We start from the raw sequence: 13,798 nt of genomic DNA on the forward strand, positions 1-13,798 counted from the left end.
TACCAACACCTTGGCTCTGCCCCCCCCAAATGTTTTGGGGTATGATATAATAATAACAACAACAACAACAACAACAACAATAATAATAATGTTTGACCTTCATTTCTGAAAAAGACAATGACATCAGGGAAGTGATGCCACGACAAGCAATGAATTGGATTTGATGAGAAGGTGCTGTGCTAAGTCACCAGTCTCACTTTCTCCTTCAGAGCCATTTAAGATTCAGTAGCCAGATGTGAATCAGTATGACTGGAGATGACCCTGGATGCAAGGCAATCAGGGGTAAGTGACTTGCCCAAGGTCCCACAGCTAGTAAATGTCTGAAGCAGAATTCAAACTCCTGTCCTCCTGATTCCAAGATCAGTGTTGCCCTAGGGTGTGATTTAGTTTTAGATTTGAATGTGTGACAAATCCATGAAAGGATGGGCTCTGAACTAGAAGTATTTAGGGGGCAAAAAAAAATTTATTTACATATTACCAATGGCTAGCAGAAGCTAAGAGAGAATAGGGATTACCAGAAGCAGCAATAGTGCCTTCATGAGAGGATGAAAAGTAAGGAAAGTATAGTGGCAAGAGAGCTTATTGGAGAATCATATTCCCCAAGAGTGGGGTGTAGGGTGTGTTCAAGGAAGACTAGTATCTTTGTTGTGAGGGCTGCTGAATCCTTTTCAGGGCTACTCTCCACCTTTAATATCCACCTGAGCCACTAGGCTCCAAGTGTTATAGCATGCACAGTGGTCACTCCCTGGTAAACCATTTCAACAGGCAGGCTAAACAGGAGTCTCAGCCTCATTGGTTGGTACTGTGAGTGTGTGTGTTAGAAGTCTTCCACTGCTGGAATGGGCAGATGAGAACACTTTATTTCAATGGCCATGAGGCCAGCTGAAGCAGGTGTTGGAGCGCTTTAAGCTTGGTTAGATATCTAAGATGCCAAAGTTATCCACTGCATCCAGAGTCATCACCAGTAGTCTTGACTCTGTCTTACCACAATGAATCATGATGACTTTGGAGGTGGATGACATAGTGCAGCTCTACCTCACTCAAATCTAATTTACGCATGCATCAAAATAACAAAAAAAACCCCCAAAAACCAAAAACGCATCTCCAAGAGTGGGCTGGCTTGCCAAAGGAAGACCTCAGCTCTGTTAATTAGGTATACATTGATGGAGGGCAATAATTCAGAAAGCAGAGATGAGGTAATAAGGGATGTAGCTCAAAGAGCAAAGGGGCAATAATTACAGTAACTCAAAGACTTAATCTTTTCACACTAGGGCAGGGATCCATTGTTTTGTTGATAGGGGTTTGTTTTGTGCCTGGGAGTAGAGATTTACAGAGCTCTTGCCAGGGAAGGAGCAAGATATTTTACTAAAAAGTTCATTGATCTCATCTAAATATCTTGGATAATGGGATGGGGGTCAATGTTAACATGAGACCAGCTCAGAGGTTAACTATTTGTTATGGTCAGTAGAGGAGGGTAATAGATTAGTTATAGAACATATTTTTCAGTTCAGTTTTTCTCTACTACATTATAATCATATTAAACTTATTTCTATATTACTCATGTTGTAAAAGAAGAATCAGAACAAAAGGGAAAAAAACAGAAGAAAGAAAAAACATAAAAGTGAAACTAGTAAGTTCTGAGCTTCATCCAGACTCCATAGTTCTTTCTCTGGATGTCTATAGTATTTTCAATCATAAATCTTTTGAAGTTGTCTTAGATTATTATATTTTTGAGAAGAGCTAAGTCTATCATAGTTGATTTTCACACAATGTTTTTCTTACTGTGTTCCAATATTTTCCTGGTTCTGCTCACTTCACTCAACATCAATTTATGTAAGTCTGTTCATCATTTAATATAGCATAATAGTACTCCAGTACATTTATATACCACAACTTGTTAGCCATTTACCATTGAAGGGCATCCCCTCAAGGCCAATACAAAAGATCTATAAATATTTTTATACATGTGTTTTTTTTTTTCTTTTTATGATCTCTTTGGGATACCGACCTAGAAGTATTGCTGGATCTAAGGGCATACACAGTTTTATAGTCCTATGGGCATAGTTCCATAGTTCATAGCTCTACCACAATGCATTAGTGTCCCAATTTTTCCACATCTTCTCCAACATTCATCACATCATGAAGTTTCTAAGGAAATTCACATCGTATGGGTCAAACATTAGAAAGATCTACACTATGACTGAATATTAGTATAAATGAACAAATACAGATAGGTCTAGTTTTCTTCAAACCCATTTCCCAAATGAAATTTTAGAGTAAAAGTGATGGTCTTATTAGGAAAAATAACTACTCACAAATTAGACCCATCCTGTGACTATGAAAATTCCCCAACACATATCAAATAAAAGATCCATAAGACATGTGAAACATTATATCCCCCCCTCCCTGTGTTCCCTACTTTCAGCAGTAAGGCATGGTTCAAAAAAACCTAAGGAAGGGTCAGTGATTTCCTCAATGTAGAAAATTTTCTACATGCACTCCAGAGGTCTTATCGACTTAGAAGAGAAGTCCTAGTAATTTGCAGATGCACAAAGAAAGAGATCAAGTATCAGAGGAAGAACTGAATCTAAAGTCTTTCTGATCCCAAGCTTGGCCCTCCCTTTCCTTTGACATACAGCCTGTCATTTCACTTAGTAGGAGGAAATAAGGAAGAAAAATAAAGACATACCTCTTAATTCCCATATCTCTGATCGCAGATGAAGGGGGCCCTATGAAAATGATTCCTTCTTGTTTACACAACTCTGCAAACTCAGTGTTTTCTGAGAGGAAACCATACCCTGGATGAATAGCCTACAAAGAAGAAAGAGTAATACCATGATGACTAGGAGTGTGATATGGCACCTCTAGTCAGTAACAAAGTAAAGAAGACAGGTGATCTTTTCTTCCTCTCAGGGAACTAATCTCCCACCTAGATGCTCACTGCCCCTCCAATTTCCTCCCTCCCAAAGTCAAAGATCTGAGACTCACTGGAGCATAATTAATGGAAGGCTGTATCCAGCTTCAGACCTATCAGAGCACTTACATCTCAAAGTGATGAAGGTTCTGAATGAAAAGCACAAAGCTTCAGTCTCTTATAAGGGTGGTGAGCGGAGGCAGAGGGTTTTGGGGGGCATAAAGCTTGATCAGTACCCCTGAAATCATGTCCCTAAGCTGATTCTCTACCTAGGTGAAAGGCTGACTAAGATTGACATGTGAAGCTCAGATTCTTGCTCTTCTTCCCCACTTCACTCCAGCTATTGAGAGTGCCTAGTCCAAGACTAGGTTATTGTTCTGATGCCCACCTTTCTCAGAGTTCAACACTTGGCTCACTCTTCCCCTAGATCCAAATATACTTTTGCCATCTGCCCTCTAGACCTTGGGGCAGGTTATCCAACTGCTAATGGACCCTGAGTATCTCTGGGCCTTCTGAACATCTGTCCTGAAGCTCAACTAGTCTTTATACTGGTTATCCCTAAATTCTTTGTGAATTTTATGCCCACTGAACCATCCCCTGAGCCATATAGTTGGCTGGCTTAAGCTCATCAAGGTTTAAACTGTATGAGACCTTAGATTCACCATATATATACATTACATATAAATATATATATATAATATATTCATACATGACATCCCTGTGTTCAAAATTCCCATAGTGATGTCATTTTGATCTGTTTTGAGAAAAGACAACAACTAATTAACCAACCAATATAGATACAGATATGAATGGGAGTAATAACAGTATAAGACTTATAGATCATTAACAAGACAAGGATTGTCTTCTTTTTTTTTCTATTTATATCTTCAGGGCTTAGCACATATTAATGAATGCTCATTCATTTGTTTATTCATATCTGGAGATTTATATATATATCAATATACACATATGTATATATACATATATATATATATATATATATATGCTAATGGATTTCCTTTCCCTCTAGGAAGGAATCTTTTTCTTTTCTTTCCAATGAAACAAAAAACTTCCACCTTCTATTCCATACATATGCCTCTTTAACTTCATTTTCCATTCCTGTCTTGTTTCAATCTTGAAAGAATACCTGGTGCTTTCCTGATGAAGGTCAATCCTCTTCTCCCTCAGCTTTCCAAGACAATTGCTCTCTTCTAATCTTTAATTGTTCTCTATTGGTCAAGATCTTAAAACAAACCAATCCATCAACCAAATTCTTTCCTATATCCAATCATTTCCTCAAACCATTTTCTTACACTTCTCTTCCTTCTCAAAGCCAGATTCCTTGGAAAAAAAAAGTCAACTTTCTTTGTTCCACTTATCCTCTCCTTATTTCTGAATACCTTCTAATCTGGTATCTAACCCCTGCCCCCACACTAAACTGAAACAGTTGAAGCTTGGAGCTGATGAGGAAGCTAGCTCTAGACATCTTATCCTGGAGATGATTCTGGGGTAAAGAGACCTGCTAAAATGAGGTGGTGATTAATAAAACTTGAGGTTATGGGTTTGGGAATCAGGAATGGAAATAAAAGGATAAATATACTTGAAACACATTTCTCTGGTTTAATGCCTCATGGGCTATGAGGGAGAAGTCAAATATAAATCAGAGAATTGAAGACTGTATGAGTAAAGGTGATGCCATTGAGATTAGGGGAGGGAACTTAGGTCCAAGAGGAGCTGGAAGATGTAGGGAAACATTATGATGGACATTTATCTCAGATGAATGTAGAGTATCAAAGTGAAAACATCTAGTGAATAGAAAGAGATTCAAGACTAACTCTACCTACAGAAAGAAACCAATAAGGAACAGAATTCTATGTTGATGCAGAGTAAAGAAAGGGGAGCCAGGAAAACACTACCACACTCTTGTCTACAACAGTGACAAATGGAAACAATTCTGAACTCTGTATTGAGCCCTAGGAAAGAGGAGAAAACACATCTTCTCCCTTCTATTAAGAGGTGGAGGGCTAGGGATGTGGAACACTGCTTATGCTGCCAGTCTTGACTGATATGTGGGTTAGTTTTGCTGAAATGCCTTTTTTTCCTCTTTCTTTTCTATTCTTTGTTGATGGAAGGGAGGAGAGATATATTAGGAAAGAAAGGTGATAAAAAATAAAAGATATCAAATAAAATAAAAAATTAAAAGAAATGAAAGAATAAAAATCTGCAACAGATTCTTTGATCATGTGAACTACCTTCACACCCCTTACCTGTGATGCTGAAACCTTGGCCACTTGAATGATTTTTTCCATGGAAAGGTAACTCTGCTGTGAGGCAGCTGGGCCAATGGCGTATGCTTCATCTGCCTATTTCCACAAATGTCATACAATTATCAGACTGTAGGATTTAGAGCTGAAAGATATTTTAGAAGAGCTAGTACAACTATTTTATCTCATAGACAAGGAAATGGAGAATCAGCTCAAGCTCAGAGGGGCCCCTGGGGAAGACCAAAAGTCAAAGCCAGGTCTTCTGCCTCCTAACCTAGACCTCTTACCACCACACCAGGCTGTTTCTTGCTGGCAAACAATAAAACTTTTTCCAAGTGCCACTTGAAGGACTGTTTAATTCATATTTCCCAAACGTGGACTTTATGTCAGAGCTACTAGCCTGTGACTCTTAGTGTAATGTGTTATATCCTCCTTGGAGTTGGCGCTTCTGTCCCTGAGGCTTAGAGCAACTCTGTGGCCAGAGAGAAGGCATCAGCTTCCTTAGTGAGGAAACTACATGCTCCTCCTTAACCCAAAGAGGATTCTTCCTCCCAGGTATGTGGCTTCTGTCTGCTAGCCAGGCCTGCAGGAATCGATGAGACCTCCTGCTCAGCCAGGAGGCAATGCAGTAGGCTATATGTGAAGGAATTTTCCCCAATATTGTGGAGTCTCCTAGAGGATGGGCATGGTTTTGTTTCATTTTGTAACCCCAGAATCTAGCATGGTGGGGTGCTTCACAAATACGTGTTGATTGATTTTCACTTGCTTCAGCTTCCCCTTTATAAAATGAGGGGTTGTAAAGTGATCTTTTTTCAGAATGTTCAAGCTCTAATCACTACAAACCTATTTACTAGTTGGGTGATCTCAAATATATCATTTTGCTCCTGGTTCTTCCTTTGTAGCATGGGGATAAGAGCTAGTTCACAGGATTATCTCAAATAACTTGATTTGATCAAAGGATCGAATCAAATGAGTTATAACTTTGTGAAAGCTGTTAAGGCTCTAATCAGACAGAAGATATGATAATTATTGGGAATAATCACTACCACAAACTTCCCCTGGGTTGGGCTAATTTTAAGGCAAAATTGAACATGCTAACACATGCTGTTAATCCAAGAAACAGAGAGGGGCAAAAAATAAGAAGATGAAGGTACCGAGCCTCCACCATGTCTGATAACACACCATCTCCACATGCATGGATCTCCGGTCGGCCTCGCTGTAGACAGCCACTGATTTCACACCCATTTTCCTGGCTGTCCGTATCACTCTGCAAGCAATTTCTCCTCTGTTTGCAATAAGGACCTTGGTGATATTGCTTCTTCCTGTTGGAAGGAATTGGGATCTGGAGCAGGACTGACCAGCAGGCAGCATGCTATTGTGGTAATCAACCTAAAAAATGTGCCTTAAACATTTCAAAATATTGATGACCTTATTTCTTACCATAGTTTACAAGTATGAGAAGAACAACAGAATTACTAGGGGTTCTTTTCATTGGAAAATGGAAATTTAAAAATTGGAAATAAGGTTTATATAAGCTATTGAAAATTTTATTTCCTTTAGAATATGTCTACTTAACTTGCTCACTCACTTAATGATGCACTATGGGCATATCTCTGATATTAGATGGGAATGGTATCTTTGTACCCAGACACCTGTATTTGTAATGGAGTACTAGCGCATTTGCAAGTAGAAAAATATCTAGCCCTCACCAAACACATTGGATGTTCTTTATTTTGAGGTAATTTATTTTTTAAAAAGTTCTATTAAAAAGATACAATGTGGAAATTCAATGTTGAGGCAAAGAATTTCTTAATAGATATCTAGAAGTTGATAATAATTATTTTTCCTCATAATTCTAAAGGCTAAGGAGAGACTATTTCAATAGAGAAATCAAAATCAGGCACATAAATATGTTCCATTAAAACCCATTAGTATTTTGGATACTTTATATCAAAAGAACTTTGATGTAAGGGCAAAAATTTCAAAGGAAACATCAAAATAATAGAAAAGTATCACAAAATCACTAAATTGCTTATGAAAGTTTCTTTTATGTAACATAGATTAAAAGAGTAAAAGAATACTCTTTAAAATATTTCCATTAAGAAATATTAAATGATAAAAAAACATTTTAGTACCAGTTGATGAATATTTCATAGTTCTTTGTCTCCAAATCCATCTCCTGTAACAGAAATCCAAATGGCATTATAATGAAAGAAGAAACAGAATGACTAAAGAAAAGCAAGTCATTATTCATTGAGAAAGATCCTTTTTGATGTCACATTGACTCTTCTATTTGTTCCTCATCCCACAGGGTCTCAAAGGTTGGATGTGATTTCCATTAATCTATAGCCACTAAAAACAAACAATGCTATGGGAGAAAATAGATGACACTAAAGATCAGGAAATTCAGGGTCTAGTTCCAACTCTGAAACTAACTAAATGTGTAATTTTGGGGAAGACTTACTTTGGGAATCTGTAAAGTGAAGAAACTGGACAAAGAAAATTCCTTTTGACTTTTAGGTTTCTGACTACTACTGCAGGAGACATACTTGGCCACTGGCCACTTACTTGCAGGGACTTTGAGGAAATCCTTTCAAGGCTTCTGTGCCCCAGGTTGCCCATTGGCAAAATGAAGGGATTAGGCTAAATGATCTCCAGAGCCCCTCCCATCCCATCACAGGAAGCTTGGACATATTAAATCAGTACAGGGGAGACAGTACCATAGAGAAAGAGCATCCTGGTCTCAAGAATCAGAATTATCTGGTTTCAAATCCTGTCCCTCAATTGCTGACTTGGTGGTCTACTTAACCTGAGAAAACTGAGGCCATCTGCCATGAACTCCTTTATTCCCCTCAACTCCCTTTGTGCCACTTCTCTTTATCAAGGCCTCACCTTGGATATTTATCCTTTTCTCTCTACTCCTCTGTCCTGGTGGGTCCAATGAACTCTACAGATGATTCCCAAATCTATACCTCCAGTTCCAGTCTCTCCTCAGCACCAAACCCACACCATCAACTGCCAGCTGGATTACAGCGATCTCAATTTATCTATGCCTCAACATGTACTTTGCCTTTGTCATTTCTCTAAACTTTCTGTGGAGGGCATTGATAACAGATAACTGTCATCTGTGAATAGATAGCTCCAACTTCTCTTTCTTCTGCCATTGGCTTCTCATTGGATGCCACCATTTATTGATCCTAGTTCCAAAGCACTGCTCTGTTGGATCCCTTCTCTCCATTCCCAATACTGTAATCCATCCTTTCCCAACCAGTTACCTGAATAATCTCCCTAAGGAGCAGGTCTGATAACACCACTCCCTTTCAGGGGCTCCTCCTACCTTTACGATAAAACAAAAATGACTTAACCTGGCCTACATTCTGGTGTCCACCTACTCTTTTAGTCTTTGTTACCTTCATAAATCCCCCTTAGTTCCAACCTCTATGTATTTGCCTAAGACACCCTCCATGCTCAGAGAGCCCACACTCCTCTCTTCTGCCTCTCTGAATCCTTTTCTTCTTCAAGGCTGAGCTCCTTTTCCCTGATCCATCCAGTTGTTAATGCTTTTGGTAAATAAGAAACAAATTCAGAGATGTTTCTAGTCTTAACATCTGGATAGCCTCCTTGAGAAGCCTCTCACTTCTAAGTCTTTCTGCTTTTATGATCCCTCTCATTTTATAGGTGAAACAAAAGATAAAGTATAAATAGCCAAGTCTGGGTTGAAATAGCATGCTCATGGTCACACAGCTGGAATTAGAATCCAGGTGTCCTGATTCTTAGTCTGCGGTTCCTACTTTTAAATCACTTGGACAGTATGGCAGGTCTGAACTGGTTGAGGAACTGGGACTATTAATCTATCCCTCAGGGCAGCTGGCAGAAAATTATTCTTGGTAAAATTTTGTGGGAGGTGAATCTGATCTTGTAATGGCCTATTTCCTAACTTTCTCCTCTTGGTCCCCAGCCTGTCTCCTAGCCCCTGGTCCACCATTCCCATTTTTAAGTGAACATAACAACTCTTTCCTACTAAACCAGGAGAACTTTTCTTTGACCTCTTTCAAATCTATTATGCTGCTCAAAACAACTTCAGTTTGAGAAGCCTCCCTTGATTGCCATTTCAAGCATGGCCTTAGGCAGAGCCATGCTTGGGGTGAGGAGAAACCAAGATAAACAGGACATAGACCTAGCTCTCAAGGGGCTTATTTAGAGAAAAGCCAACAAAATATGTAAATTGGAGTTAGGGGCTTTTCTTTTAAATTCAATAGGTGATGGCACTCAAGTAACACATTAAACTTTTATTATTTAGGGTTTTTTTTAAACTTCTAAGGTAGGTTTCAAAAACAACACTTCCTACCATACCACACTATTGCCACTTTCTCTGAAATGCCTTCCTTGCTCTTATATTTCAGTTTCCTTGTTTCTTTGCTGCCATTCCCACAATTTCAGCCTGCATGCCATCCCTTAGCAGCCTGTAACTGCCCTTGCAGAGCTGCCTTCCTTGGGCACCTTCCCATTCTCCTCTCACACTTTCTCCTGTCCTCAATAATCCTTTTTTTTTTTAGCAAGGTAATGGGGTTAGGTGGCTTGCTCAAGGCCACACAGCTAAGTAATTCACCACCTAGCCCCCCCCCATAATCCTTCTTAAATATGAATATTGGGTAAATAAATCCATGATAACGTACTCAGTTTTGTGACCCTGGGCTAGTCATTGAGCCTCTTCCAGCCTTAGTTTACTCATCTGTAAAATGAAGATAAAATAGCACCCGAGGAAAAAAATGATGATTTCCTTATTGACTGACATGATATGTATAATGAATATGCAAATAATTTTGATATCTCAGAGCTCTCTTTTCACAGGCAGACTCTGGATTGGGAGTCAGAAACTTACAGTGCAGTTTGAAGGGATCAATCAACTTGATAGCACCCTTATAATCACCACATTTTTGTGCTATACTGTATGTGCCTATATTAAGTGAAGTGAATCAAAAACTGTAGAACTGTTCCCATCCCCCAGCTAGGTGGCACAGTGGAGAGAGTACCTGCCCAGAGTCAGGAGGACCTGAGTTCAAATCTATCCTCACTTAACAATTACCTAGCTGTGTGATCCTGGGCAAGTTACTTAACCCCCTTGCCTTGCAAAAACCAAAACCAAAAACTGTTCCCCTACCTTAAGCCAATTAATCATAATCCCTAAGGCTAACCAATCAATTTAGCACTCTCACAGGACAGAGAAACCCCAAAATTTTATGATTCTGTTGAAATCCACCTTCCTCCTCTCTTTCTATTTGTGCTTTAAGTTTATGATCTCTGCCTTCATTACCACAAGAGGGAATTCTTTTCAAAATTCCAATGTGCTTCACTCCAAAACTAATTAATTAAACTCTTTCTCGATTACTGGCCCCCAGTCTCAGACCTGTTTTGTTCACCATTCCTAGTTCTGGAAGTTCAGTAAAATACTATTAATACACCTCATCTCCAAGGGCTGCTGGGAAGAGCAAATGATATAACAAAGTATAAAGTACTGTGTAAACCTTGAAATACTATATATAAGTGCTAGTGATTATTATTATTATTCTAAAATCTATGTCCTTAAACAGTCACTGCATTCAGCTTTCAGAGCTTATATTTCCTTAGGTATAAAATGAAGAGAGTGAACTAGATCTCTAAGTTCTAACTGTATGACCCTGGGTTTATTCATTCCTCTTTGAGCACAGAATGGAGCCAGAATCTGGATTCTAATTCCAACTTTGCCACTTACATCCTTTATGACGACCCTGAAGTCACTTAACTTTTTTGAACCTCAGTTTCCTCACTTGTAAAATGAAGGCAATGGGCTTGATAATTTCTGAGGATTTTCCTACACAGGTTAGAGAGGGACGACCAAAACCAACAAACATGCTTGAGGCTTGAGAAGGAGAAGGGAACAAAACAAAGAAAGGACAGTCTGTAACCTAAGGGCACATGTTTCTGCATGGACAGAGTTCTTCCCTCTAAATGAACAAAGGAAAGAACTTCCCTGACTTAATAATCCCTCATCAAACTGAGACCTGGGAAAAACCTAGCTTAAAAAGGCCAAGGACTCCCACCCCACCCTGAGTCATCTCCAGTCGTCCTGATCCAGATCTGAACACCGGACCCAGATGGCTCCAGAGGAGAAAATGAGGCTGGTGGCTCAGCACAGCCCTCACATCTTGGAATGTCATGGTCCTCTTCAAGGACAAACAACATCATAGAGAAGAAATGCTAAATGTACACAAAGTTAAAACAAGATAAATTTGTGGAGAGTGAATCTGGAATCTGAAATCTGAAAGCAGCCCCTGAAGGGAACTAAGAGGTTAAGGCATGACCTGTCCCCAGAAAGGACCATGTGGGGATGAGCAAAGCTAGCCCACCTGGATGCTAGAGAGCAGAAGGGAGAATAGCCCATGGGAGGCAGGAGTTGGTTAGCTGGGTTCCAAGGCCAAGCAAAGGGATAACAGGGAACCCCAGAAGCTGCTAGAGCGGAAGAGCAGTGAGGTCAGGCCTGTATTTTAGAAGAGCCATTTTTCATATTCACTGCCAGGATGTAGAAAGGCCAAGGAGACAATGAAAGAAGATCAGTGGAGAGGTAGCTGGGACTGTTGAGGAGATAAAAGGCTAGACTGAGTGAGTGGAGGGAAGGGGACTGATGGGTCACCAAGATCTGGTGACTGACCCAGCAGTTCCAAACCACGGCCCTCCCTCCACGCCAAACTTGGGAACCAGTCTAGGACTTAATGGGTGAATGTCTCCGAGATCCAGGGCACCAGGCCCCTTGGCAGCCATTATTGGGCTATGCCACTGCACCCAAACTTATTCTTTCCCATCTAGCTCCCCTTTATGAGTTCTTCTATTAGAAGTAATCTCCTGTTAAGTTTGCTTGCATCTGTAAGACTGGTGTTTAAGAAATGCTAAACAGGGGCAGCTAGGTAGCACAGTGGATAGAGCAGCAGCCCTGGAGTCAGGAGGACCTGAGTTCAAATCCGGCCTCAGACACTTAATAATGACCTAGCTATGTGGCCTTGGGCAAGCCACTTAACCTCACTGCCTTGAAAAATCTAAAAAAAAAAATGTAAAAACAATGTTCTGTTTATTTATCGAATCATACATCCGCTCTAGATAAAATAATCCCCTGAAATATCACAGAGGTTAATTCAGTTTTGATATCAATACCTCCTCCAGTTACCTATCCCCTACAACTTCACATTAGAAAAACCTCTGGTGGCTGCCAGGAACCTTGCCACAAGGATGGAGAATGAATTACAGAGGGAGAGCCTTGAGACAGGCAGACCCCCCATTCTTATTGCAATAATGCAGAGGAGAAATGATTAGGATCTGCACTGAGCCGGTGGTGGGTGCCAAGAGGTGTGATGCAAGGAGTGGCAGCTGAGTGGATCCTGGGCTAGGGGAAGGTGCGCAGGAGGAGTCAAGGATGACACCTAGGTTGCAACCCTGAGTGACTGGTGCTGCTTTCTACGGTAACAGGGAAGTTAGGAAATGGGGAGAATTTGGGGGCGGGGGGAACCACGAGATCAGTTTTGGACCTATTAAGTTTGAGACATCTCCTGGACATCCGATTCAAGACGGTCAATGGGCCGGTGGAGCAGGATGGGTGGATCTGGGAATCATCAACGCAGAGACAGTAATTAAATCCTTGGGAGCTGATGAGATGACAAAGTGAGGGACCAGATTCTGAAGGTCACCCATAGTGAGGGGTCTTGATCTGGGTGGGGGGGGATCTGGCAAAGGTGGGTGGGTTGATCATTATTTGGGCCAAATTGGTTTAGAGTGAATGTAAATAGCAATTGTTCTGTCTTGGCCAGATCAAGGAGCTGGAGAATGGCCAGAGGTGGGAGAACAAGGGGGGTCCGGAAACCTAAAGAGAGGGGAGTGTCTAGAGGAGGAGCCCCTGGAGAGGGGCAGAGGCCGAGGAACAGCAAGGCCGCGGGTCCGAGGGCCAGGCAGGCGTCCGTCACGCGCGGCCTCCCGCCCGCGCCCACAAGTCTTACACACACACGCGGACACACAGACACACACGCACACACACAGACACGCACAGACACACGCACACACACACACACGGACATACAGACAGACAGACAGACAGACAGACAGACAGACAGACACACACACACACACACACACACACACACACGTCTCTTGCACACGCGGGCCCCCCCTCGCTCCCCTCCCCCCGCCTCCCCACGCACCCCGGCAGCAGCACACGCCGCCCCTCGCTCCTCTTGGCCAGGAGCAGCGCCACAGCCCCCAGCGGGGTCCCCATGGCCGCCGGCTGGAGGCTTCGCGGGGTCCGCACGCCCGGGCCGCTGGGCCTCTCCGCAGCTCTTCTGCTCCGGGCCGCCCCGCGCCCGGCCGTCCCAGGAATGCGGCCAATCCGAGAGCGGCACGGGTGGGGGCGGTGTCTCTGAGGCGGCCAATAAGAGCCGGGATGGGGGCGTGGCAGGGTTCCTCGCGGCCTAATTGGCCGAGGGTCTGGGGCGGGGCCGCTCCGCCCTCTCTTCCCAGGAGTGTTTCCGGTTCAGAGGGCCTTGGCCCCCGCCCCTTCCCCGGTCCCGGCGGCTCCTGGGCGGGCCCGAGCTCAGCCCCG

General features: G+C 42.0%; 1 protein-coding gene across 1 annotated transcript in view; it reads right to left on the reverse strand.

Annotated features, from left to right (window-relative positions):
• The window catches only part of MCCC1 (methylcrotonyl-CoA carboxylase subunit 1), a 56,155-nt gene extending 42,625 nt beyond the window's left edge, over positions 1–13,530 (reverse strand). Inside the window, exons 1-5 of the mRNA XM_074191025.1 lie at positions 13,401–13,530; positions 7,314–7,357; positions 6,361–6,500; positions 5,182–5,277; positions 2,690–2,811 (exon numbers count right to left, since the gene is read on the reverse strand). Coding sequence (XP_074047126.1) covers positions 2,690–2,811; positions 5,182–5,277; positions 6,361–6,500; positions 7,314–7,357; positions 13,401–13,474 — 476 coding nt within the window. The 5' untranslated portion in view covers positions 13,475–13,530. The remainder of the gene's footprint in view (positions 1–2,689; positions 2,812–5,181; positions 5,278–6,360; positions 6,501–7,313; positions 7,358–13,400) is intronic.
• Positions 13,531–13,798: the final 268 nt, after the last annotated feature.

The sequence above is a fragment of the Macrotis lagotis genome, chromosome 6 (genome assembly GCF_037893015.1).
Source record: "Macrotis lagotis isolate mMagLag1 chromosome 6, bilby.v1.9.chrom.fasta, whole genome shotgun sequence".
Taxonomy (NCBI): Eukaryota; Metazoa; Chordata; class Mammalia; order Peramelemorphia; family Peramelidae; genus Macrotis; species Macrotis lagotis.